Raw genomic sequence first — 27,625 nt, forward strand, 5'->3', positions numbered from 1 at the left:
GAAACATTTAAATTCAACATTTAGAGTACAGTTGAGGGTTAGGGTGTACCCCGCCTCCTGCCCGAAGACAGCTGGGAGAGGCTCCAGCACTCCCGCGACCCTTGTAAGGAGAAGCGGCTCACAAAATGGATGGATATATATTTAACGCTTAGTTTGAATATTTATATTAAGTTGGATATTTAACATTTAGATTTCATATTTACATTTAATTTCGATTTAAGATTGAGGTATATATATTTTGAGTTACCTATTTACGTTGACAAATATTGTTCTAAATGTGCAATAAAAGTGACTGGAAAATTCACACCACTTTTTAAAACACTGTTTGATGATAAATGTGATCATTGAAATGTTCAATTCACAATGTTCCACACAGTTTTTATTCAAAATACCACCCTTCTGGCTTCAAGAAACATTTTTCAAAAAAAAGCAAAAAAGGAAATTGTTGGAGTCAGTCACCATTTTTGTTTTGAGCAAGTAGAGGAAATAAAAATAAAATATGGAATTGCTCCATTTTGAGAAAAAAAGGGAACCAGCTTGTAATTTTCAGTTCTAAAACAAACACCAACATCAGATTGAATCTGATAATTAGTCAGCAGTTAAATAAGTTCTCAGACTTTTGAGAGTTGTTGCTCTGTGTGGATTGACGTGAATCATGGCTCCAATACGAGAGATGCCAGTTAAAACAAAGGAGAGAATTGAAACCCATCACAGAAGGTTGCAAAAAAATGGTGGTTGCTCCCAGTCAGCAGTGTCTAAAATCTGGACCAAGTACAAACAAAGTGGGAAAGTTGTAAAAGGGAAGGCGGTAGACACGGAGCTAGACCAAAGAAAAGAAGAAAAGAAAAACCTCAAAGCATCAAGATCGAAAACCTTTGCAATGTCTTGAAAATAGAAAATGCATAACAAAACAAATGAGGTGCAAATGGGCAGAAACAGGAGTCAATGTTTGTGACGGAACTGAAAGAAAATGGAAAGGAAATGGCTCCTCGGTGGCAGCGCCGCGGGGGTGGATGAGATTCGCCCGGAGTTCCTCAAGGCTCTGGATGTTGTAGGGCTGTCCTGGTTGACACGCCTCTGCAACATCGCGTGGACATCGGGGACAGTGCCTCTGGATTGGCAGACTGGGGTGGCGGTCCCCCTTTTTAACAAGGGGGACCGGAGGGCGGGTTCCAACTACAGGGGGATCACACTCCTCAGCCTCCCTGGTAAGGTCTATTCAGGGGTGCTGGAGAGGAGGGTCCGTCGGGAAGTTGAATCCCAGATTCAGGAGGAGCAGTGTGGTTTTCTTCCTGGCCGTGGAACAGTGGACCAGCTCTACACCCTTGGCAGGGTCCTCGAGGGTGTGTTTTGTGGACTTGGAGAAGGCGTGCGACCGTGTCCATCGGGTGGTCCTGTGGGGGGTGCTTCGGGAGTATGGGGTACCGAAGACCCTGATACGGGCTGTTCGGTCCCTGTACGACCCGAGTCAGAGTTTGGTCCGCATATCCGGCAGTAAGGCGGATCGGTGCAGCGTCTGCAGTGATGCGGACTTTGTATCGATCCGTTGTGGTAAAGAAGGAGCTAAGCCGAAAGCTCTCGATTTACCGGTCGATCTTCGTTCCTACCCTCACCTATGGTCATGAGCTGTGGGTTGTGACCATAGGTGAGGTAGAAAGAACAAGATCCTGGATAAAAGCGGCCAAAATGAGTTTCCTCCGCAGGGTGTCCGGGCTCTCCCTTAGAGATAGGGTGAGAAACTCGGTTATCCGGGAGGATCTCAGAGTAGAGCCGTTGCTCCTTCACATCGGTAGGAGCCAGATGAGGTGGCTGGGGCATCTGATTCGGTTGCCTCCCGGACGCCTCCCCGGTGAGGTGTTCGGGGCACGTCCTACCGGGAGGAGACCCCGAGGACGACCCACCAGGCGGGTGTGATTCCAAATATGGTCATGAGGAACGGCCATCTGCCGGGTGCACCCAGGGAGGGGCTAATTCCACGCCCAGAGAATTAAAGCTTAATAAACTGAGATCCAGGGGTTTTTCGGGAGCTTTTTCGTTGTTCTGCCAATGTAAGCAGCTGTTATGACACTAAGGCTTGTTCAATAAATCGAATCAGCCCAAACGCCAAGTGTCTCGAAGTCTTCATTCATCCCATGCCCGACGGACGTGGGAGTTCTCCTGGGTGACCTCCGACTCGGAACCACAGGCGAAAAAATCCACCTCACTGGCGACTATGACATGGCACAGACAGAGACAATGACACCTGACAATGACATACTGCAAAGACATGTGACAACGACAATGAACTGAAAGAAACCAGGAAACTAAATACAAACAGATTGACGAGACAACGAGGAACACCTGGACAAGACACGAGTGGCTGGAGAGATCTGATTGGTCGATACAAGGTAGACGAGAACAGGTGGACAAAACAACCGCATGCGCACACGACAAATATGGAACACAGGAAAACATGGAACAAAACTAAACACAACCCAAACCAAAACACAGACCATGACATCATTTTCATCTGTCAATTAATTTCATACATGAGCTTTAGGCGTTGATTTTAAATGGATGAGGATAAGTCGTGGCCCAATGGTTAAGATCATCGCCTGCCACCGTGGGGGACCGGCTAGACGGCTACCGATCAGCTCGCACCCTCACGGAACCTGCACGTCCGTTACTCGTCTTTTGGGGGAATTCTGAGAAACGGACAACTGCCGAATCTCAAAATGCCGCTGCTTCCCGCCACGAAAGGCAGATGTGAAAGCAGACAAGGAGTTTTTCCCACTAATACAGCAGGTAATTGATCTACTGCCAACAACCCTTCAGCAACAGCAGGAAAACTTGAAAAGCTTTGTCACAATAATCATGGACTCAACAACAACAGAAAAACAGACTGGATGCATTTTTACCGGAGATACAGCAGATAAAAGCAAGCTTACTTTCTATCTATCTAACGGTCACAAATCTGAAAGTCCAATTTAAAGTTTCCAATTTAGCCTACCGTTTGAAACTACAGAGTGGAAGAGAGTCCAACCACACACACGAGGACTGGAACCAGAGCCCAAGCTGGCTTTATCTAGTCGGAACTTCTCAACCTCGAACATCAGCTCGGGCATCCTTCCCTGCCAGAGAGGTGATATTCTACATCCCAAGAGCCAACTTCTGTAGCCGGCCGGAGATTGGACTGCCAAGGTCCCTGCCTTTGGCCGCTACTCAGCTCACTAGGTACCCGACCCCTTGGCCCCTCCCACAGGTGGTGAGCCCATGGGAAGGGGGACTCATGTTGCCTCTCCGGGCTGTGCCCGTCCGGGCCCCATGGTTGCAGGCCTGGCTCCAGAGGGGGGCCTCGGTGACCCACGTCCAGGCAAGGTAAACTAAGGTCCATTTATGTTTATCATCATAAGGGGTCTATGAGCCGTACTGTCTTGTCCCTCAAATAGGACCTGTTGGCCATGGGTGACCCTACCAGAGGCGTGAAGCCCCAGACAACACAGCTCAGAAGATCATCAGGACACAAAAACCACTCCATCACGGTAAGGTGACGGCTCAGGGAGAGGCCATACTGTTCAATACTTGTCTAATTGTCCTGTGATGAGTTCATAAATGTTCAATTAAAAAGACCAAACAGTATCATATTGTATCTCAAGTTTAATATTTGCAAAACCAGTTTAGAAATTGTCTCCAAACATAACATTCTAGTTTTAAGGTAGTTTGTCTATTTAAGTAAACTCAAAAGACAGTCAATGTAATGCTGAACTAAACAGTGATGTAAAAGTTAATTTTGCCCCCAAAAATTCATGTGACGTTTCTCTCTAATTCATATATTCATACTGAAGACAAAATATGCTCAAAGGTCTTTAAAAGCACAGAGTTGCACTCTCTCCTGGCGGTACATAGCAAGCAGGGACAAGTCAGTGAGCACACTGAGCTCATGTTGCCGGTCATCTGACTGGGAGAAGTCATCTGGTCCTTCTCCACAGCCACCTTTTTGTGCGTGACTGGGGTAACCTGGGTGGACCATGAGTTCTGCTGTGATCACACGCTCTTCAGAACTGGAAATGCCACAGGAGGACCTACTCAAGGCATGGCTTAGGGCCCTCTGCAGGTTGGAGACAGACATGTTCTGGCCTACTGTCGTCAGTCCTAGGTACACTTCTGGCCACCTGTGGATATGAAAAGGGGTTGACTGTCATTTATTGTATTTTTTTTATTTATATTTTTTTTAGAAGTACAAGTTACTGTATTCAACCAGTTCAGGGTGTACCCCGCCTCCTGTCAAAACCGACCTGAGTACAAATACAGGAGCAAACAAAGAGCTTGCAACCGTAATGTCCACCAGATAAGCCAACAGTTCTTCTGTTTCTTCTTCTTCTTCTACTACTACTACTAGTACTACTGCCCTGTCTCTTTTTCTTTGTATTTTCTGCCAGTCTGGATTCCATGTGGCGCCAGGCTGCCTCTCACAATCGGTCTTGGTACCATCATGTTTGGTGGAGGAGATTCACGATTGTTGGCGCAGATCTCGTTTTGTGTGTGGTATGCTGTATTGGTCATGCCGTATATGTCATACAATATAAGAGCAGAAAGAACACACATTTTTTTCCTCATCATGTGTGCGGCCTTTAACATTTTAAACAATCGGTTACGTGGTTAAAAATTGGTCAGCATGCATTACTCCCATTGACCATGTCACAAAATAACAGCATAAGTAGTATAGAAAATGGATGGATGGATTTATACTGTATGCAGGAAAGCTATGGGCACAAGGTTGTAATGGAGTGTTTATGCCCAAAACATCATAACAGTCCATATATAAATAGATCTGCCCTTTTTAAAATGTAATAGGCCCATAACGTAATAACTGGCTAATAATGTAATAAAAGTCCTGAACCTACAGTATAACGTGATAACTTTTCAGAATCAGAATCATCTTTATTTGTGTCACGTACGTGGTTAGGGCGAAGGCGAGGAACGCAAGGCAAGAACATGGTGGACCCAATTGCAGGGAAGCAGGGAGGCAAGGCAGGAGTGCGGGAATCTCAAAATAATAATATTGAATCACAATGATAAAAACAACTGGCGACTATGACATGGCAAGACATGTGACAACGACAATGAACCGACAAGAACTGAAAGAAACCAGGGCACTAAATACAAACAAATTGACGAGACAACGAGGAACACCTGGACAAGACACGAGTGGCTGGAGAGAGCTGATTGGTCGACACAAAGTAGACGAGAACAGGTGCACACGACAACCTAATGAGCACACGACAAACATGGAACAAAACTAAACACAACCCAAACCAAAACACAGACCATGACAATTTGCCAAGTATGTCCAAAACACACAAGGAATTTGTCTCCGGTAGTTGGAGCCGCTCTAGTACGACAACAGACAGTCAATTTACAGAAAGAACACTTTGGAGACATAAAGACATTGACAAAAAAATAAAAAATAAAATAAAATAGTCACTGAGCAGTAAAGGGTTGCTAGTTATCTGGTAATGCCGGAACATTTTTTAATTTTTTTTTGACAATTGTGCAAAAAAAAAAAATGCAGAGTCCTCTAGCACTTAGAGCAGTTCGAATGACTAATATTGCAATAGTCCGGTGCAATGACCATTGTGCAAAGGGCGCTGAGACTTCAAGGAGTGGATGCGGTTTAAAGTGACGAGTAGTGCGATAATCTGGGACAATGTTGGTTGTGCAAATGTTGCAGATACTCCTCAATCAGTGTGCAAATGGAGCAGATGCTACTCTGGCATGAGTGGCCAGTACATGCAAATAGTGCAGCATGGCGAGACAACGACAGTGAGTGCACGAGTAATACATCATTGGCCCCACAGAAATGTGACAACGAACTCAAGTCAAAAAATTGCCAGCTTGTTGTAATGGAATTGTAGGTTAGCGGTTTAAGAAGTTGATCGCAAGAGGGAAGAAGCTGTTGGAATGTCTACTAGTTCTAGTTTGTCTACTTTTGGCCAACAATGTAATAACTTATTATGTTATTGGCTGATTATTACATTATTGGCCTGGCTAAAGAAAAAAAAAACCTAGCAAATGTAATATGTGAACCAATAATGTAATATTATATTACATTATGGGCCTATTACATTTTAGTCCGAGAACACCTCGACAGGGTGCGGGGCCCTACACGAGGATCCTGTTCGTGGACTTCAGCTCTGCATTCAACACCATCATCCCTGAACTCCTCTCCTCCAAGCTTCTCCAGCAAAGCCTGCCATCTGCCAGTGGGTTTACAGCTTCCTGACGGGCAGGACACAGCAGGTGAGGTTGGGGGACACCACCTCATTGAGACGCACCGCCAGCACCGGGGACCCCCAAGGTTGTGTCCTCTCTCCGCACCTCAAGGCACCCGGCTGTCAAACTCCTGAAAGTTTGCAGATGACACCACAGTCATCGGCCTCATCAAAGACGGTGACGAGTCTGCGTATCGACAAGAAGTGGAGCGGCTGGAGCTGCGGTGCGGCCGACACAACCTGGAGCTGAACACGCTCAAGACTGAAGAGATGATTGTGGACTTCAGGAGGAATCCTTTGCCACAGCTGCCCCTCACGCTGTCCAACTGCCTTGTGTCAATCGTCGAGACCTTCAAGTTCCTGGGAATTACAGTCTCTCGGGACCTGCAGTGGGAGTTCAACATCAACTCCATCCTCAAAAAGGCCATCAGAGGATGTACTTCCTGCGGCTTCTGAGGAAGCACGGCCTGCCACCGGAGCTGCTGAGACAGTTCTACACAGCGGTAGTCGAATCAGTCCTGTGTTCTTCCATCACAGTCTGGTTTGGTGCTGCTCCAAAAAAGGCCAAACTCCGACTGCAACAGACAATCAAAACTGCTGAAAAGATTGTCAGTACCCCCCTATCCTATCCACCTTTGAGGACTTGCACGCAGCCAGAACTAAGACAAGAGCATGCAAGATCCTCTTGGACCCTCCACATCCTGGTCATCAGCTCTTCCAGCTCCTTCCCTCAGGGAGGCGCTACCGAACAATGCAAACTAAAACTAGCAGACATTCCAAGAGCTTCTTCCCTCCTGCCATTAACTTCTTAAACAGTTAACTTACAATTCCATTGCAGCATGCTGTCATGTTCTGTCTTGAGTTTGTCACATTTCTGTGGGGCCAATTATACATTACTCGTGCACTCACTATAGAAGCATATCTGTTGTTGACCAATACTGGCCACTCATGCCAGAGTAGCATCTGCTCCATTTGCACACTGATTGAGGAGTATCTGCAACATTTGCACAATCAACATTGTCCCAGATTATCGCCCTACTCGCTTGAAGTCTTGGCGCTCTTTGCACAATGGTCATTGCACCGGACTATTTCTCTATTAGTCATTCAAACTTCTCTCATTGCTAGAGAATTCTGCATCTTTTTGCACAATTGTCCAAAAAAATTAATAAAAAGTTTCACTGGCATTACCAGATAACTAGCAACCCTTTTTTGGCTCAGTGACTGTTTTTTTTTGTCAATGTCTTTATGTCTCCAAAGTGTTCTCTGTCAATTGACTGTCCGTTGTCGTACGAGAGCGGCTCCAACTACCGGAGACAAATTCCTTTTTTGTTTTTGACATACTTGGTGAAATAAAGATGATTCTGATGTTGATTAAAAAGAGCCAATTTATTACCTTATGGGCTGTTATTACGAGAAAACCATAACGTAATAACAGCCCATAATGTCATAACGGCCCATAACGTCATAAAGTTGCCTTTTAAAAATGGAATAGGCCCATAACATAATAACTGGCCAATAATGTAATAGCAGTCCACTCCAGTTGAAATGACAACTTTACATATATGATTTAAAAGACGCTTTTTTTCCACTGTGTGTGTGAAATTAGATGAAACTTTTCCTGTTTTGGGTCAACTGGGACCACCAAAATTATTTATATTTGCTAAACAGCAGAAAAATGAGAGAATAAAACATACATCCATTCTCTGTACTGCAATTTGGGAAAACCCAGATGATGATGTGATGGATTTGGAAGCTTCTGATAGGTTTATTGAAGGAATGTCGATCGACCGGTAAATTGAGAGCTTAGCTCTTTCTTCACCACAACGGACCGATACAAAGTCCGCATCACTGCAGACGCTGCACCGATCCACCTGTTGATCTCCCATTCCATTCTTCCCTCACTCGTGAACAAGACCCCAAGATACTTGAACTCCTCCACTTGGGGCAGGATCTCATCCCCGACCTGGAGAGGGCATGCCACCCTTTTCCGACTGAGGACCATGGTCTCAGATTTGTTATTGTGACTTATAACTTGGTGGGCGACTGGTTGGCACATCTGCCTCACAGTTCTGAGGACCGGAGTTCAAATCCCCGCCTATGTGGAGTTTGCATGTTCTCCCTGTGCCTGTGCATCCCAAAAAGATGCGTGGTAGGTTGATTGAAGACTCTAAATTTCCCGTAGGTGTGAATGTGAGCGTGAATGGTTGTTTGTTTATATGTGCCATGCGATTGGCTGCCGACCAGTTTTTTTGTAAGATAAGACTTTGGTCTTGACGTCCACCTCTTGGTAATGTCACTGCCATATTTTCTCTATGATGATGAACTGCATTCTGTTCCTGGTTCCTTGATGTGCTTTGGATTTTTTTCTTACCCTTCTTCTGACTAATACCTTTGAACAATTAGATCCCTCTGAAGTTGCAGAAGCTCTTTGCAGACCATGGCTTGTGTTATAAGATGTGACTACAAAAATCTGAGGAAAAGCCTACTAGAACAGGTGAAATATATTTGGGCTTACGGTAAACCCTTGTTTATCGTGGGGGTTACGTTCCAGAAATCCCTCACAATAACTGATCAATTATTTATTATTTATAAATTTACAAATTTCACATATGCAAGCCAATGCCAATATGTGATACTGTAGAGAGGTCAAGGTATTTTACTTGTCCACTTGCGTTCACCATCCACACACTCTCCACAAGCAGCGTCTACTAAAGGCAGGTGTGCTCTGCTTGAATGACGTGAATAACAGTCCATGTTGGCATGGTGTGAAATGGCAATTTGCTGCCTTAAGAATTGGCACTATTTCTCACACTGACAGTCCTGGCAATATAGTCAGCGAAAAGCATGATGGGAACTCAGAATTCATTGCAGTGAAGTTTTTAACTACAGTACTGGAGTTGTACAAAATCAAGCTAAACGTTGCTCTTGCATTTGTTCCTGTTTCTATTGTTATGAGTGTGTACATTAGCTAAGGTTGGTATTTTTGAATTTATTTCATAAAACTCTGACTGTGGCTTGTGTTTTAAACAGTAGCTTTCTGGTCATGTTCTTTATATCCTCGAGCAATTTTGTGATTTACCAAATGTATGAGTTGAGATTACTCAGTAAGATATTTCTGCCACCTTAAAATCATATAGCCAAAAAAGCTAACTGTACCAGACGTGTAGATGAATAACTGCACTACATCCATCCATCCATTCTCTGAGCCGCTTCTCCTCACAAGGGTCGCGGGAGCGCTGGAGCCTATCCCAGCTATCAACGGGCAGGAGGCGGGGTACACCCTGAACTGGTTGCCAGCCAATCGCAGGGCACATAGAAACAAACAACCATTCGCACTCACATACACACCTACGGGCAATTTTGAGTCTTCAATTAACCTACCATGCATATTTTTGGGATGTGGGAGGAAACCGGAGTGCCCGGAGAAAACCCACGCAGGCATGGGGAAAACATGCAAACTCCACAGAGGCGGGGTCGGGGATTGAACCCCAGTTCTCAGAACTGTGAGGCAGACACCCTAACCAGTCGGTCACCGTGCCGCCAACTGCACTACACTGACCTATAAAAAAAAGGGGGTGAAAAAAGATCAGTGATGCACTGAATCCGCAATAAGCGAACGGCGATAGCGAGGGATTACTGTAATCAGAGGCACTTTAAATGGTGGCAGGTATGTGTTGAGTCCCATTTAACACGAGCTTGGATGTGATTGCTTCATTCTGTACACGGCAACATCCACATTTGTAAGGGTGTGTGCAATTATGCAACCACATTATCTCAATATCTCATTTTTACTTTGCCTCTGTAAAATAGATTCATATATTTTTTTCAGTTGAATTGTACAGGTTATAGGTTAACAAACAGTGGGGAAAAAGCTTTAAAATTATTTATCTTGGTCTAAATTTTGTATTTCACCAAAAACGGTCATTTCAACAAGTGTGTGTAGATTTCTTATATTTACTGTAGCTTCCCTTCACCTCCTTCGTTAATATTTGTATTATTGACTGTGTTGATTACGTCAAAAGAAATAAATACGTGATTTAAATACATAGTTTTCTTAAAATTGTTTCTTATGTGAATAATTTTGGCAATGTGCACCCTACTTTTGACTTGAGCACCTGCCCCAAAAAAATCCTGTGCATGTGCCTGTGTAAGATGATAGTGAGCAAAGGACACCACATAAATGGAGTTTATTTATTTATTTTTTACTTTAGGTTGGTATTTAATTTCTAATTGAAAGACTCATACCCACACACCTTATTCCATAATGCCTGAAGACAGGAATGGACTCGAGAGCGTCTTTCTCCACCTGTGCGTAGAATCTTTGGAGATGTGGTGGCAGCCACTGGCAGTTGTGTAAACCTGGCTCCACTGGAACACGGGTGTATGGAATTTTGTGATCTGACAGGACCTGTGCAAACACCTCACGGACCTCTGCAACACAAGATTAGAAATTAATAATCTCAATAGGCAGCATTATTTCACAGGCTAGCATCTATACCAAAGGGCCACTGAAATTATTCTGGTATCTTTTAGTGACCCAAAGTTTACACTACACAGTGTTCAGGTGTTTTCTGCATTTAACATTTGGAGGTGGTCGCTTAATTTGGTGTGGCCTCCAGCTCCAACGCCTCTGACATTATGAAAGTTAGTATCTGAACAGCACTGCAATTGGCGGCTGTCGCTTTAGACTGCAATTGCGATAGCCTGTCCACAGTGACTGCTGTATCAGAAACAGTTGGAAGTTGCTCCTAAAACTGCCAGAGAACAGAAGAACCGCAAATGACGAATTTTCTTTCCTACCGTAATGTGTTCGACAATTTTGTGGCTTTTCAAACACGTAAATGTTATTTTGTAACCAAGTTTGATTTCTCAGAAAAAAAGTATTGAGTATATTTCAAGGCAAGGTGGCAGATGAGGACTCATGAGTGCAATTATCACAGGGAGTAAAAAAGTTTGAATTTATGTTACCGATGAGATGCAGTCATTTGTCAGGTCTGAAAGTAACCCTCAAGAAATGGAGGGGCTAAGTGACGTCAGGGGTTGAGGACAGGACATGCAGTAAAAAGAGGGTATAAGGTTGTGAGGGAGGAACATTTTATTCTATTACTATCCCCTCCTTGAGCCGTCACCTTATCGTGGTGGAGGGGTTTGTGTGTCCCAATGATCCTAGGAGCTAAGTTGTCTGGGGCTTCACGCCCCTGGCAGGGTCACCCATGGCAAACAGGTCCTAGGTGAGGGACCAGACAAAGCACGGCTCCAAAAACCCCAATGGCGAGTACAATAAATGGATTCAGGTTGCCCTTGCCCGGACGCGGGTCACCGGGCCCCCCTCTGGAGCCAGGCCTGGAGGTGGGGCTCGAAGGTGAGTGCCTGGTGGCTGGAAGGATAATCTGGGTCCCCCTTCCCATGGGCTCACCACCTGTGGGAGGGGCCATAGGGGTCGGCTGAAGTGCGAGCTGGGCGGTGACCGAAGGCGGGGACCTTGGCGATCTGATCCCCGGCTACAAAAGCTGGCTCTAGGGACGTGGAATGTCACCTCTCTGGCAGGGAAGGAGCCCGAGCTGGTGTGTGAGGTCGAGAAGTTCCGACTAGATATAGTCGGACTCGCCTCCACGCACAGCTTGGGCTCTGGTACCAGTACTCTCGAGAGGGGTTGGACTCTCTTTTAGTCTGGAGTTGCCCACGGTGAGAGGCGCCGAGCAGGTGTGGGTATACTTATTGCTCCCCGGCTCTGCGCCTGTACGTTGGGGTTCACCCCGGTGGACGAGAGGGTAGCCTCCCTCCGGCCTTCGGGTGGGGGGACGGGTCTTGACTGTCCAGTTCAGAGTACCCACCCTTTTTGGAGTCCTTGGAGTGGGTGCTGGGGAGCGTTCCCGCTGGGGACTCCATTGTTCTGTTGGGGGACTTCAATGCTCACGTGGGCAATGACAGTGAGACCTGAAAGGGCCTGATTAGGAGGAACGGCCCCCCTGATCAGAACCCGAGCGGTCTTCTGTTATTGGACTTCTGTGCTCGTCACGGATTGTCCATAACGAACACCATGTTCAAGCATAAGGGTGTCCACACGTGCACTTGGCACCAGGGTACCCTAGGTCGCAGTTCGATGATCGACTTTGTGGTCGTGTCATCGGACTTGCGGCCGCATGTCTTGGACACTCGGGTGAAGAGAGGGGCGGAGCTGTCAACTGATCACCACATGGTGGTGAGTTGGCTCCGATGGTGGGGGAAGATGCCGGTCCGATGTGGCAGGCCCAAACGTATTGTGAGGGTCTGCTGGGAACGTCTGGCAGAATCCCCTGTCAGAAGGAGTTTCAACTCCCACCACCGACAGAACTTTGCTCATGTTCCGGGGGAGGCGGGGGACATCGAGTCCGAGTGGACCATGTTCCGTGCCTCCAATGCTGGGGCGGCCGACCGGAGCTGTGGCCGTAAGGTGGTCGGTGCCTGTCGTGGCGGCAATCCCCGAACCCGTTGGTGGACACCAACGGTGAGGGATGCCGTCAAGCTGAAGAAGGAGTCCTATCGGGCCTTTTTGGCCTGTGGGACTCCTGAGGAAGCTGATGGGTACCGGCTGGCCAAGCGGAATGCGGCTCTGGTGGTCGCTGAAGCAAAAACCCGGGCATGGGAGGAGTTCAGTGAGGCCATGGAGAAAGACTTCCGGACGGCTTCGAGGAAATTCTGGTCCATCATCCGACGTCTCAGGAGAGGAAAGCAGTGCACCACCAACACTGTGTATAGTGGGGATAGGGCGCTGCTGACCTCGACTCGGGACATTGTGAGTCGGTGGGGAGAATACTTCAAACACCTCCTCAATTCCACCGACACGCCTTCCCATGAGGAAGCAGAGTGTGGGTTCTCTGAGGCGGGCTCTCCTATCTCTGGGTTTGAGGTCACCGAGGTAGTTAAAAAGCTCCTCGGTGGCAGTTTCAAACGCTCCACCATCATTCCAGTCCCCAAGAAACCTGCAATCTCGGGTCTGAATGACTACAGGCCTGTCGCTTTGATATCAGTGGTCATGAAGTCCTTTGAACGTCTCGTGCTGGACCACCTCAAGAGTGTCACAGGTCCCCTGCTGGACCCCCTGCAGTTTGCCTACCAAGCGAACTGGTCTGCGGATGATGCAGTCAACATGGGACTGCACTTCATCCTAGAACACCTCGACAGTGCAGGGACCTACGCGAGGATCCTGTTCGTGGGCTTCAGCACAGCGTTCAACACCATCATCCCTGAACTCCTTTAATCCAAGCTTCTCCAGCTCAGCGTCTCACCTGCCATCTGCCAGTGGATTTACAGCTTTCTGACGGGCAGGACACAGCAGGTCAGGCTGGGGGAGGCCACCTCATCCACACGCAGCATCAGCACTGGGGCGGCCCAAGGTTGTGTCCTCTCTCCGCTGCTCTTCTCTCTCTACACGAATGACTGCACCTCAGCGAACCCGACTGTCAAACTCCTGAAGTTTGCAGATGATACCACTGTCATCGGCCTCATCAAGGACGGTGACGAGTCTGCATATCGACAGGAAGCGGAGCGGCCGGAGCTGTGGTGCGGCCGACACAACCTGGAGCTGAACAAGCTCAAGACTGTAGAGATGATCGCGGACTTCAGGAGGCATCCTTCGCCACAGCTGCCCCTCACGTTGTCCAGCCGCCTTGTGTCAACCGTCGAGACCTTCAAGTTCCTGGGAATTACAATCTCTCAGGACCTGAAGTGGGCGACCAACATCAACTCCGTCCTCAAAAAGGCCCAGCAGAGGATGTACTTCCTGCGGCTTCTGAGAAAGCACGGCCTGCCACCGGAGCTGCTGAGACAGTTCTACACAGCAGTAGTCGAATCAGTCCTGTGTTCTTCCATCACAGTCTGGTTTGGTGCTGCTCCAAAAAAGGACAAACTCCGACTGCAACGGACAATCAAAACTGCTGAAAGGATTGTCGGTACCCCCCTACCCACCATTGAGGACTTGCACGCTTCCAGAACTAAGACAAGGGCGTGGAAAATCCTCTCTGACCCTCCGCACCCCGGTCGCCAGCTCTTCCAGCTCCTTCCCTCAGGTAGGCGCTACCGATCAATGCAAACTAGAACTAGTAGACATTCCAACAGCTTCTTCCCTCTTGCGATCAACTTCTTAAACCGCTAACCTACAATTCCATTACAACAAGCTGGCAATTTTTTTTGACTTGAGTTCGTTGTCACATTTCTGTGGGGCCAATTATGTATTACTCGTGCACTCACTGTCGTTGTCTCGCCATGCTGCACTATTTGCATATACTGGCCACTCATGCCAGAGTAGCATCTGCTCCATTTGCACACTGTTTGAGGAGTATCTGCAACATTTGCACAACCAACATTGTCCCAGATTATCGCACTACTCGTCACTTTAAACCGCATCCACTCCTTGAAGTCTCAGCGCCCCTTGCACAATGGTCATTGCACCGGTCTATTGCAATATTAGTCGTTCGAACTGCTCTAAGTGCTAGAGGACTCTGCATCTTTTTGCACAATTGTTTTTTGTCAATGTCTTTGTCTCCAAAGTGTTCTGTAAATTGACTGTCTGTTGTACTAGAGCGGCTCCAACTACCGGAGACAAATTCCTTGTGTGTTTTGGACATACTTGGCAAATAAATATGATTATGATTCTGATTCTGACAGTATTGAGATCACGCGTCCGGTAGATGATGTGGACTCATAATTTGTTAAATTCAGTCCCCACAAACTGCTATACATTTATCATTGGGGAATCAGCGGTCCAATCAGCACCTATCTGACGAAATTTGCGACTCAGTTCATTTCTCTCGGTTCTGATGTAATGGACAGCTGCAAATTGCATTGTACGACACATGTACATGACGGACCAGACAGACATTTTGAGGAGACTTTTTATCAGGACTTGAATGACTCGCTAAATGTCAGTGACCTCTTTTTAAATCATAATTTTGCACAGCATCTGTCTCACTAACATCAGCTGTCTGTCTGTCTTGGATGTTGTCCGTTCAGCACCACACGTTTCTCTAGCAAAACAACCTACGGCGCAATGGCAGGATGTAGGCCCTTTTGTTTATCAATGTCGACGCGCGACTGATTGGGCACCAACATCGGATCCAACAATGTTTTTTTTTCAAAATCTGTTAATGCACACAGAAAGGTATTTAATCCGCACACACATGCCTTGCGTTCCGTCTATCTTACGTTGAAACCGACTTTGTTTAGATCTCAGTCGTTTCACATACAAACTCTGACGGACATCTCCCCTCTGCTGGAGCAAGTCCCACCTATGCTGTGGGCTACAAACATGATGTAAGGCTAATTAAGAATTGTCCACCTGTTCAGATCGAACCAGAGTCATCCTATTGCCCTCTACAGCGTCAACAGCCTGCAGATGCTGTTGACGGTATTTGGCCAGTATTTGAGGCATTGATCAAAGCTGGAATAATTGTAAGATGTGACAATTCAGAATCAGAATCATCTTTATTTACCAAGTATGTCCAAAAAACACACAAGGAATTTGTATCCAGTAGTTGGAGCCGCTCTAGTACGACAACAGACAGTCAATTGACAGAGAACACTTTTGACAAATAAAGACTTTGACAAAAAACAGTCACTGAACAATAAAGGGTTGCTAGTTATCTGGTAATGCCGGTACATTTATTTTTTTTTTTTGACAATTGTGCAAAAAGATGCACTTAGAGCAGTTCGAAAGACTAATATTGCAATACTCCGGTGCAATGACCATTGTGCAAAGGGCGGCGAGACGTCAAGCGAGTAGTGCGATAATCTGGGACAATGACACCAGTTCAAACTCCAATATTTCTGGTGAAAAAAATTAGACCTCAAGGTCAGCCAACCGAGTGGTGTTTTGTTCAAGATTTGCAAGCTGTTAATGCTGCGATAAACGCTCCAGCTCCTTGTGTGCCAAATCCGTACACCATTTTGGGCCAAATTCCACCTGACACAAAGTGTTTCTCGGTTGTTGACCTCTCAAATGCATCTTTTTCTGTACCGGTTCACAAAGATTCACAGTTTTGGTTTGCTTTTACAACCCCAATTCCAATGAAGTTGGGACGTTGTGTTAAACATAAATAAAAACAGAATACAATGATTTGCAAATCATGTTCAACCTATATTTAATTGAATACACTACAAAGACAAGATATTTAATGTTCAAACTGATAAACTTTATTGTTTGTAGCAAATAATCATTAACTTAGAATTTTATGGCTGCAACACATTCCAAAAAAGCTGGGACAGGGTCATGTTTACCACTGTGTTACATCACCTTTTCTTTTAACAACATTCAATATACGTTTGGGAACTGAGGACACAATTTTTTTTGTAGGTGGAATTCTTTCCCATTCTTGTTTGATGTACAGCTTCAGCTGTTCCACAGTCCGGGGTCTCCGTTCTCGTATAGTACGCTTCGTATAATGCGCCACACATTTTCAATGGGAGACAGGTCTGGACTGCAGGCAGGCCAGTCAAGTACCCGCACTCTTTTACTACGAAGCCACGCTGTTTTAACACTTGCAGAATGTAGTTTGGCATTGTCTTGCTGAAATAAGCAGGGGCGTCCATGAAAAAGACGTTGCTTGGATGGCAGCATATGTTTCTCCAAAACCTGTATGTACCTTTCAGCATTAATGGTGCCTTCACAGATGTGTAAGTTACCCATGCCATTGGCACTAGCACAGCCCCATACCATCACAGATGCTAGCTTTTGAACTTTGCGTCCATAACAGTCCGGATGGTTCTTTTCCTCTTTGGCCCGGAGGACATGACGGCCACAATTTCCAAAAACAATTTGAAATGTGGACTCGTCGGACCACAGAACACCTTTCCACTTTACATCAGTCCATCTTAGATGAGCTCGGTCCCAGAGAAGCCGGCGGTGTTTCTGGCTGTTGTTGATAAATGGCTTTTGCTTTGCATAGTAGAGTTTCAAGTTTATGGCTGTAGCGCCGAACTGTATTCACTGACATTGGTTTTCTGAAGTGTTCCTGAGCCCATGTGGTAATCTCCTTTACACATTGATGTCGGTTTTTGATGCAGTGTCGCCTGAGGTCACGGGCATTCAATGTTGGTTTTCGGCCTTGCCGCTTACATGCAGTGATTTCTCCAATTCCTTGCAATTGTACGTTGAGGAACATTGTCCTTAAACTGTTCGACTATTTTCTCACACACTTGTTCACAAAGAGGTGAACCTCGCCCCATCTTTGCTTGTGAATGACTGAGCAATTCAGGGAAGCAATCATGGCACCCACCTGTTCCCAATGAGCCTGTTCACCTGTGGGATGTTCCAAATAGGTGTTTGATGAGCATTTCTCAACTTTCTCAGTCTTCTTTGCCACATAGCCCAGCTTTTTTGGAACGTGTTGCAGCCATAAAATTCTAAGTTAATGATTATTTGCTAAAATCAATAAAGTTTATCAGTTTGAACATTAAATATCTTGTCGTTGTAGTGTATTCAATTGAATATAGGTTGAATATGATTTGCAAATAATTGTATTCTGTTTTTATTTATGTTTAACACAACATCCCAACTTCAATGGAATTGGGGTTGTATATATGCCCTGCGATTGGCTGGCGACCAGTTCAGGGTGTACCCCGCCTCTCGCCCAGAGTTGGCTAAGATTGGCGGCAGCAAGCCCGTGACCCGACTGATGATAAGTGGTTCGGAAAATGGATGGAAGGATAATATTGCAACATTTAAATCAATATAGAATCGAATTGCATCCCTAAAGAATCAATAACAAATTGAATCTCAACCTTAAGAATCGAAATGGAATCAAATTGTGAGATTCTTAATGCCAGCCCTAACACAGAAGGTATTTTTTTTTTTAATATTGATGAATAATATTTGTTTTTAAAAAGGGCTCCATGGAAAAGGGCATTTTACCCATCCAGGGCAAAAGGGGCCAATCCGGAAGCACCAGTAAAGGTCTACCTGTGCACATCCCTGCCAATGAAGCTAGCTGTGTCAGAGATGTGCAGGTGAGTAACTGATGCAATGAATCTGCAATAAGTGAACCATGACGTAGCGAGAGATTACTGTATAATAATAATACATTTTATTTCAATTGCACTTTACATCCATTGATCTCAGTGTTACATGAGGAATTTAAAAAATAAAATTGGTTACAATTATAAAATGATCAGAGATGGTCATTCAAGGAGGAAGTAAAAACACATGTAGTTAACGTTTAAAGGCCTATGTAGTCTGTGGGGCCAGGGAGGGCGTTCAACAGCCTCTGAGCTGCAGAGGAGTATGCCCGATCACCCACAGTGCGGAACTTGGTTCTGGGGGCATGGTGGGTGTTTGTGGCTGCAGAACGGAGAGTGCATGAATGAGTCTGGGGGGGGGGGGGGTGAGGATTTCCTTGAAGCACTGGTGGGCATGTACGTGCGGTAGTGGGTGAGGAGGGAGACCTTGAACTTAATTCTGGGTGGGCTAGGGAGCCAGTGCAGGGATTCCAGAATGGGTGTGTGTGTCATACTTGCGCAACCTCATCAGGATCCTGAATGTATTGCAGTTTCCGAGTGGTCTTGACAGGAATCCTGATGAGGAATGCATTGTAGTAGTCCAGCCTGAAGGAGACAAAGGCGTGGACGAGCTTCTCTGCATCTGCCAGGGTGAGAATTGGATAGAATTTGGCTGTTTCTGACATTCTAAAAAGATGTCCTACGTGTTTGTGTTTGATGTGGGTGTCAAAGGTGAGTGGAGGGGCCATTTTAACACCCAGGTTAAGCATTTTAACTAGGAGGGCTGGTAGTGAATGAGGTAATCTGCTCACCCCCAAAAAACGAATTTTTTAGTTTGTTTTTTAACTCAGGAAAATAATCCTCTACAATATTGTATGTAGTGTTATACAAACAGAGTAATAACATAATTACACAGAATGTGAAGAATTAAACAGTTTGCGTGTCTTTAATGCCCACCAGGAGACAGCAAAATACAGCCGTGCAGACAAATGAAGAAGAATACCACTTCTACTACTACTCTAAGTGACTCAGCAAGATGTAGAAATACTAGTCATTTTCCAAAGAGGAAAAAGAATATGCCTGCTAATACTGTTGTGTCTACATGTGTTGCTCCCTCATTTGTGTTTAAATATTTGAATGGTTGACTGCACTTATATAGCGCTTTATCTGCTGCTTAAAGGGTTCTAAAACCGCAACTAGGATTCTAACAGTTAGTATGTCAATGGAATTTTCCATTATATGTTAGCATGAAGCTAGCAGCATGTTCTTAAGTCAACGTTGTTGGGTTGTTTTCAAAACGTGTAATTGTTTTTCTCTTGTGTTTAGTAAACTTCAACTGTGAGTGAAACCTCTTTTTTAATGAATTGTTCTCTATTTGCCAGACTGCTGCTTATTGTGGAGTTGAATTCAGTTCACTACCACCATACAGCGCTAAGTCAGTATTGGGCATGACCATGATTAGCCTCACACAGGACAACACATTTCCTTTGCATCGAGTTGATCATGTTTGATTGTGGCATGTGGAATGTTGCTCCACTCTTTAATGGCCATGTGAAGTTGCTGGATATTAGCAGGTATTTGTACACAATGGTCTTGTACACCGATCCAGAGCATCCCAAACAAGCTCAATGGGTGACAGGTCTAGTGAGTATGCGGCTCATGTAAGAACTGGGATGTTTTCAGCTTCCAGGAATTGTGCACAGATCCTTGCAAAATGGAGCCATGCATTATCATGCTGCAACATGAGGTAACGGTCATGGTTGAATGGCACAACAATGGGCCTCAGGATCTCCTCACGATATCGCTGTGCATTCAAAATGCCATCAATAAAACACCTGTCTTCATTATCCGTAACCTATGCCTGCCTGTACCATAACCCCACCACCACCATGGGCCACTCAACCCACAACACTGACATCAGCCAACCGCTCACCAACACAAAGCCATATACGCTTTCTGCTATGTGCCCTGTATGTCACGTACGTGGTTCGGGCGAAGGCGAGTAACGCAAGGCAAGAACATGGTGGACCCAATTGCAGGGAAGCAGGGAGGCAAGCCAGGAGTGCGGGAGTCTCAAAATAATAATATTTAATCTTCAAAAAGAGAAAACAAGGATATTGGCTCAAGCAAAACTGAACGAAGTCCCACAACAGATAATCAAACCAAAGTAACAAAAAAACACTTGAATATCTAAAACTGGAAACAAACTATGACCTGTGAGGAAGACGTGGAATAGATAGGGAAAATGACACCTGACAATGACATACCACAATGATAAAGACAACTGACGACTATGACATGACAACGACAATGGACCGACAAGAGCTGAAAGAAACCAGGGAACTAAATACAAACAAATTGACGAGACAACGAGGAACACCTGGACAAGACACGAGTGGCTGGAGAGAGCTGATTGGTCGACACAAAGTAGACGAGAACAGGTGGACACGACAACCTAATGAGCATACGACAAACATGGAACACAGGAAAACATGGAACAAACTAAACAACCCAAACCAAAACACAGACCATGACACTGTAAAGTGAAAACTGGGATTCATCCGTGAAGAGGACACCTCTCCAAAGTAACAGACGCCATGAAATGTGAGCATTTGCCCATTCAAGTCCATTACGATAACGAACTGCGGTCAGGTCAAGACCCCAATGAGGACGATGGGGATGCAGAACTTCTTTAGTTATGTAATCCGACTGTTGCAGCTGCTGTCTGGGTTGCTCGTCGCAGATGATCTTGGAGGTGAAAATGTTGGATGTGGAGGTTCTGGGCTGGTGTGGTTACACGTGGTCTGCAGTTGTGGATGTACTGCCTATGGAGAGGACTTAAATGAACATTCAATTCACGGGCAACAGCTCTGGTGGACATTCCTGCAATCAGCCTGCCAATTGCACAGTCCTTCAAAACTTGCTACCTAGGCTTTCACTTGTATAACGCTTTTCTACCTTCAAAGTACTCAAAGCGCTTTAACACTGTCTTTTCATTAACAACTGATGACGAATCATCAGGAGTAAATGGAGGTTCAGTAACTTGCTCAAGGACACTTGGAAATGGTCACAGGAGCTCAGGATTTAACCCACAACCATAGGGCTGGGAGACAACTACTCTGTGTGACAATGCACATTTTAAAGTGGCCTGTTTTTGTGGGCAGCCTAAGGCACACCTGTACAATAATAATTTTTACTCATCAGCATCTTGATATGCCGCACCTGTGAGGTGGATGGGCTATCCCGGTAAAGGAGAAGTACTCACTTACACAGATTAAGATTGGTGAACAATATTTTAGAGAAATACAGCTGTACATAGAAGTCTTAGATCTTTGAGTTCAGTTCATGAAAAAGGAAAGCAAAAACAACAGTATTGCATTAATATTTTTTTCAGTATATTATGTGTTATTGTGGAGAGGTGCACGATTTTGTCGTCGGCTGCGAGACAGAGGTGTGGAAGTTGGCTCATGAGAGTAGTGTCATGTCAGGAAAGGACCTCTGCCTGCATTTTGTGTCAACCCAGAATTTACTGGAGAATGTTCGCTGCCGTGACCAGGCAGCTACAGGCCCACACCATTTGTTATAGTATGCCGTTTGTTTTTGTGATGTGAATAAAAGGACTGTCTGCCAGCATGTGACTGTGCTAGGGGAGCTCACTGGGTAGCGAGACGGCCACAGCTATAAAACAGTATGTTGGACTAATCCTTCCCTAATATTTTGTAACAGAGGCAACTTTTTAATTCCGACTGTAAAAAGGGATCGAAAGATAGATGAGAACAATGTTAACATTTGACTTACCTTGCAGTATATGGACATGTTGATGTCCATCCATATGATGAGGCAGGTGACCTGTCAGTTCTCTGAAAAGCCGGATCTGGTCTCTCAGCTCTAGCTCCACCTCAACATAGAGAAAAAAATAAGACTGAAATGGGAAACAAAGTACACTCAGGTTAATCAGACAGATGACACACTGTTGGTAGAGTAGCAGAAAGTGATTGCCTAATAAAGAAGGAGCAGGGCAAATAAAAACTAAACATTGGCACTGCCAGGGTCTGTTAAGGTGAGAGATGGCATGGTTGATGACCAGGGCAAAGCAATCATTTAGAATGTTTTATAAAATATGCTTGTAAAGATTATTCGGACAATGACGGTTATTTTTTTACAGATTTACTTAGGCGGTAGAAGATTGCAACAGTGGCGCTCTTTTTTGGTTCCATCCTTTATGAACCACCTATAGTACAAGGAGAGGAAACAGGAGGTGACGAGGGAGCTGACAATGCTCAAACAGAATGTGTATGATGAGTTGTACGAGAATTTTGACACAAAGGAAGGAGGAAAAGACGTGCAGATTAGCTAGGCAGAGGGATTGAGTTGGGAAGGATTATTTGTAAACTCGCTGATTATCGTCATTTTCTTTAGTGTATATAGTGCCAATTCACAACAGAAACAATCTCAAGGCACTTTACACATTGAGGTGGTCAAGAACCACACTGATTCATTAAAGAAACCCAACTGAAACCCACATAAGCAAGTACTTGGCAACGGAGGCAAGAAAAATAACCCTCTAAGGAAAAAACCTTGAATAGAAAGGCTCTGCTGGGTGAGAGTCTGTCTCTTGACAGTGATCCCTGACGAGAGCCTTCCTCAAAAAGGAAGTCTGAAGTGTACTCTTGAATAGACAGGGTGTCTGCCCCCACAGGAAAGGAGCCTGATAGCTCTACCTCCTATTCTACTTTATAAAATGCTTTCATCACAATGCAAGGCTCTAGATCAAATTTTTGATCTGGACTGGAGGAGGCTGTGCAACTGGGTAAGACCCGTCTGGATCATCTGGAGCAACAGTGCTGTTTTCGTCACCGGCTCTGTATATACTGTAGACAGCAAGGCCAGTTCATCCAGAAGCCAAAAGACCGGGCTCCCGACGGAACGAGACCGCCGTGGTGAGCCAGTTTAGTTCCCCCCCAGCTCTCCCTCTCGCATGACCATTCCTTCCTGTATCTTTAAACTTAACCGCAACACCCCGGTAACCGCCCTCATCGACTCCAGAGATGACGATAGTTTTATTCATGGCTAGTCAACTACAGCTACTTCTCGAACCCCTCCCTCTCCCCAAGAAGGTTACTGCCCTGGAGGGGGGCCTCATATCCTCTGTGACTCACCAGACAGCTCCTATCACCCTCCTCATCTCTGGCAACCACTGTGACACTCTTCAACTGTTTATCATCCCCTCTCCCGAGACCCCATTAGTCCTGAGACTGGTTAAAAAAACACAATCCCATTATCGATTGGACCCACGTGCCAATTACTGGTTGGAGCCATTTTTTCCACTCTCATTGTCTTCGCTCAGCAGACCCAACCCCCAGCGAACCTCTGCCACCATCATCACCACTCGATCTCCCCCTTATTTTCAGAATATTACCACAATCTCTCCTCGGTCTTCCGCAAGGATTTGGCCAGCTCTCTTCCCCCCGACCACCCTTATGACTGCGCCATCGACCTTCTTCCTGGCACCCCTCTGGTTGCCTCTTCAACCTATCCTGCCCTGAAAAGATTGCCATGGAAAACTACATCCGTGACTCCCTAGCCACTGGACTCAACTGGCCCACCTCTTCCCCCCTGGGGGCTGGTTTCTTCTTTGTCGAGACACTCCGCCCCTGCATTGACTTCCGTGGTCTCAACGATATCACTGCCAAAAACAAAGCCCCGCTGACCCTCATTGACCCTTCGTTCGAACCCCTCTGCGAAATTGGACCTGCATAACACTTATCATCTCATTCGCATTAAAGAGGGGGATGAATGGAAAACTGCTTTTAATACTCCCCTAGGACATTTAAAATATCTTGTCGTGCCCTTTGGGTTAGCCAACGCACCCGCAGTTTTTCAAACTTTCATCAACAACGTCTCAGTGATATGCTTAACCGGTGCATCTTCGTCGACTTAGACGACACCCTCATCTTCTCCCCTTTACTGGGAGAACAGTGACAACATGTCCGCCAAGTGCTTCGGCACTTTCTTGAGAACCGCCTTTTTATTAAACCCGAAAAGTGTGAATTCCACCTCTCCTCTGTACACTTTATGGTATACACCATTGCCAAAGGACAATTACAACCAGACCCGGCTAAAATCCAGACAGTTGTCAACTGGCCCATTCCTTCCACCCGCAAAGAGCTGCAACATTTCCTGGGTTTCGCGAACTTCTATCACACATTAATTTGCGATTACAGTAAAGTGCCCGTTCCCCTCATCAGTCTCACCTCTACCAACTCCCCGTTTCATTGGACACCTGCTGCTTCCCAAGTCTTCACCCGCCTTAAAGAACTGTTCACCAGTGGCCCTATCCCGAAAAACTCAGACCCCTCCCTCCAGTTCCTGTAGAAGTTGACGCCTCGGATATAGGAGCTGGAGCAGTCAACTCCCAACGGGACCCCAAGACCTAGAAACTTCACCCCAGTGCCTTCTTTACCCATCGCCTGTCACCTGCCGAACGAAACTATGACGTGGGAAATCGTGAGCTACTAGCAATTGTTTGGACCTTGGAAGAATGGAGGCACTGGTTGGAGGGGGCCGGGACCCCCTTCATTATCTGGACTGACCATAAAAACCTCGCCTACCTCTGCAAAGCTAAACGGCTGAACCCCCGTCAAGCTCACTGGGCTGTTCCTCAGCCAATTTAATTTTACCCTCTCCTTTCGCCCTGGGTCTCGCAACACCAAGCCAGATGCCCTCTCTCGCCTACATTCACCCCCTTGCAGCTCTGTGGTGCCTGAACCCATCCTTCCCTCGTCCCGTTTTGTCAGGGCTGCTATCTGGGAGTTCAAAAGAGTGGTTAAGGCGGCTCAGAGAGACCAACCTGACGCCAAGACTGGCCCCCAGGTCCTCCTGCAGCGTCTCACCAAGGTCAATGCCGCTGGAACTATGGACTCTGGCGCCATGGCAAGAAATAGAGATGGTTGGTAACCATGCACAACGTGAAAAGGCGATAGACCAGTGGATGCAGAGGGGAGGGAATTGTGAGAGAATTCGACCCAAACCAGTTTCTGAGACCAGGATCGTGGCTCCTGTGAAGTGAGACATCGGCGCCCAGTCTCCAGGTCCTGGTTCAGCCTCTCGATTTGTCCGTTGGTTTCAGGGTGAAACCCAGATGACAGACTGACGGTAGCACCTGAGATTGCAAAACTCCTTGCAAAATTGCGAAATTAATTGGGGACCCCTATCGGATACCACATTGTTGGGGAAACCATGGAACTTGAATACCTGGTGTATCATTAACTCTGCAGTGTCTTTAGCTGAGGGGAGTTTCGGGAGTGCAATGAAGTGTGCCATTTTTGAGAACATGTCCACGACTGTGACGATGGTGGTATTTCCTTTCGAGGCCGCTAATCCCGTCACAATGTCTACGGAGATGTCTGACCAAGGACATTGTGGTATTGGAAGGGGTTGCAACTCCCCAGAAGGACATTTACGAGAGGACTTGTTAGCAGCACATACCTGGCAATCATTGACATAATTGGTAGCATCCCTTCTAACATTGGGCCACCAAAAGCGCTGTTCGACCACAGATTGAGTCTGAGCAATCCCTGGATGACATACAGTCCGGTTAGTGTGAGCCCAGTGGATGACTCTTCCCCTTAAGGTCAGAACCACATAAAGCCTGTTTTCAGGGCAATTTTCAGGGCTAAGAGTGTTCTTCAGAGCCTCCTTTACCGCAGTCTTAATGTCCCAAACAAAAGCAGAAATGAAACATGGGCAAAATGGTTTTAGGGTCGAACAAAGAATTATCTGTGCAGGAAATGCGCGATAAAGTATCTGGCTTAATCTAGTGAAAAACAGAGCCCATCTAGCCTGCCTCGCATTTAATCTCTTTCGCAGATTTAAGATATTCCAGGCTCTTGTGATCTCTCCATACTAAAAACGAAGTATGTGCCCCCTCTAGCCAGTGCCTCCACTTCACCAAAGCCACCTTGACTGCCAGCAGTTCATGGTCACCTATGTCATAATTTCTCTTGGCTGGAGTCAGTTTTTTTGAGAGATAAGCACAAGGATGTAACTTGAGACATTCTGGGAGAGCACTGTTCCTATTCCGGCATCAGACGCATCGACTTCTACCACAAACTGGCAAAGTGAGAATGGGAGCGGAGGTAAAGCTCGATTTAAGTTTCTGAAAAGCTGACTGACAAAGCGGGTTCCATACAAAAGGTCTGTGTGGCGAGGTAAGATCATGCAAAGGCGAGGCTATAGAACTGAAATTTCTCATGAACTTTCTGTAGAAATTTGCGAACCCTAAGAACCTTTGTACGTCTTTGCGTGACGTGGGAGTGTGCCAATTAGTCACGGCATCAACTTTGTGAGGGTCCATTTTGATTTCACCTGGAGCCAACACAAACCCCAGAAAAGAAACGGATGCCTTGTGGAACTCACATTTCTGAGCCTTGACATATAGTTAATTCTGCAGTAACCGCTGCAACACAGAGCGGACATGAATGATGTGAGTCTCCTCATCTGAGGAAAATATAAAAATATCGTCGAAATATACAAAAACGTACACATTCAACATGTCACGCAGGACATCATTGACAAAGTTCTGGAACACAGCTGGAGCGTTAGTTAGTCCAAAAGGCATCACCAAATACTCGTAATGTCCTGTTGGTGTGTTGAATGTTGTTTTCCATTCATCCCCCTCCCTTATCCTGACTAGATGATATGCATTTCTTAAGTCTAGTTTGGTGAAAACCTTGGCTCCCTCCAGGAACTCAAAGGCGGTGGAGATGAGAGGAAGAGGGTACCTGTTTTTCACAGTTATGTCGTTGAGACCCCGGTAATCGATACAGGGTCGCAGAGTCTTGTCCTTCTTGTCCACAAAGAAAAATATGGCTCCTGCAGGGGATGAAGATGGGCGAATAATCCCGGTTGCCAGTGATTCATCCACATACTACTTCATAGCCTTGTGTTCCGGCCCTGAAAGAGAGAACAACCTACCTCGTGGAGGTGTGGTTCCAGGTAGCAGTCTACTGCACAGTCATACAGTCTGTGGGGCGGAAGGGATTTAGCCTTGGACTTGGAAAAAACGTCTTGAATGTCCTGGTAACAGGTGGGCACTTGAGATAAGTCAGGATCCCCAGATGGGGTCTGTGGATTGTCATTTGAAACATAGCCCTGAACATCACATAGAGGCTTGAAACAGTTCTGGGCGCAATTGCTGCCCCATGATATAACCTGCGCAGAGGACCAGTCAATGTGGGGGTTATGTAATTTCCACCATGGGTTCCCTAAAATAAGGTCATGATTCATGGCGTCAAAAATATGAAAACTAATGCGTTTCGAGTAAGAATCAGGAAATGTCAATGTGAGTGTTTGGGTGTGGTGAGTGATCTTGCCCATAAAACTGCCGTCTGCAGCATAGGTGT

General features: G+C 45.9%; 1 protein-coding gene across 11 annotated transcripts in view; it reads right to left on the reverse strand.

Moving 5' to 3' along the window:
- Positions 1-361: 361 nt before the first annotated feature.
- The window catches only part of ydjc (YdjC chitooligosaccharide deacetylase homolog), a 50,059-nt gene continuing 22,795 nt past the window's right edge, over positions 362-27,625 (reverse strand). For 6 of the 11 annotated variants that reach the window (XM_061768266.1, XM_061768264.1, XM_061768263.1 and 3 more), the window contains 3 exons: positions 22,020-22,143; positions 10,505-10,682; positions 362-4,151 (listed from right to left, as the gene is read on the reverse strand). In XM_061768266.1, the coding sequence (XP_061624250.1) occupies positions 3,836-4,151; positions 10,505-10,682; positions 22,020-22,143 (618 nt within the window). In that variant the 3' untranslated portion in view covers positions 362-3,835. Of the gene's footprint in view, positions 4,152-5,017; positions 6,827-10,504; positions 10,683-18,736; positions 18,865-22,019; positions 22,144-27,625 lie in introns of those variants that run through there. The other 5 variants (XM_061768269.1, XM_061768272.1, XM_061768271.1 and 2 more) reach the window with 5 other exon arrangements.

The sequence above is a fragment of the Phyllopteryx taeniolatus genome, chromosome 3, assembly GCF_024500385.1.
Source record: "Phyllopteryx taeniolatus isolate TA_2022b chromosome 3, UOR_Ptae_1.2, whole genome shotgun sequence".
Taxonomy (NCBI): Eukaryota; Metazoa; Chordata; class Actinopteri; order Syngnathiformes; family Syngnathidae; genus Phyllopteryx; species Phyllopteryx taeniolatus.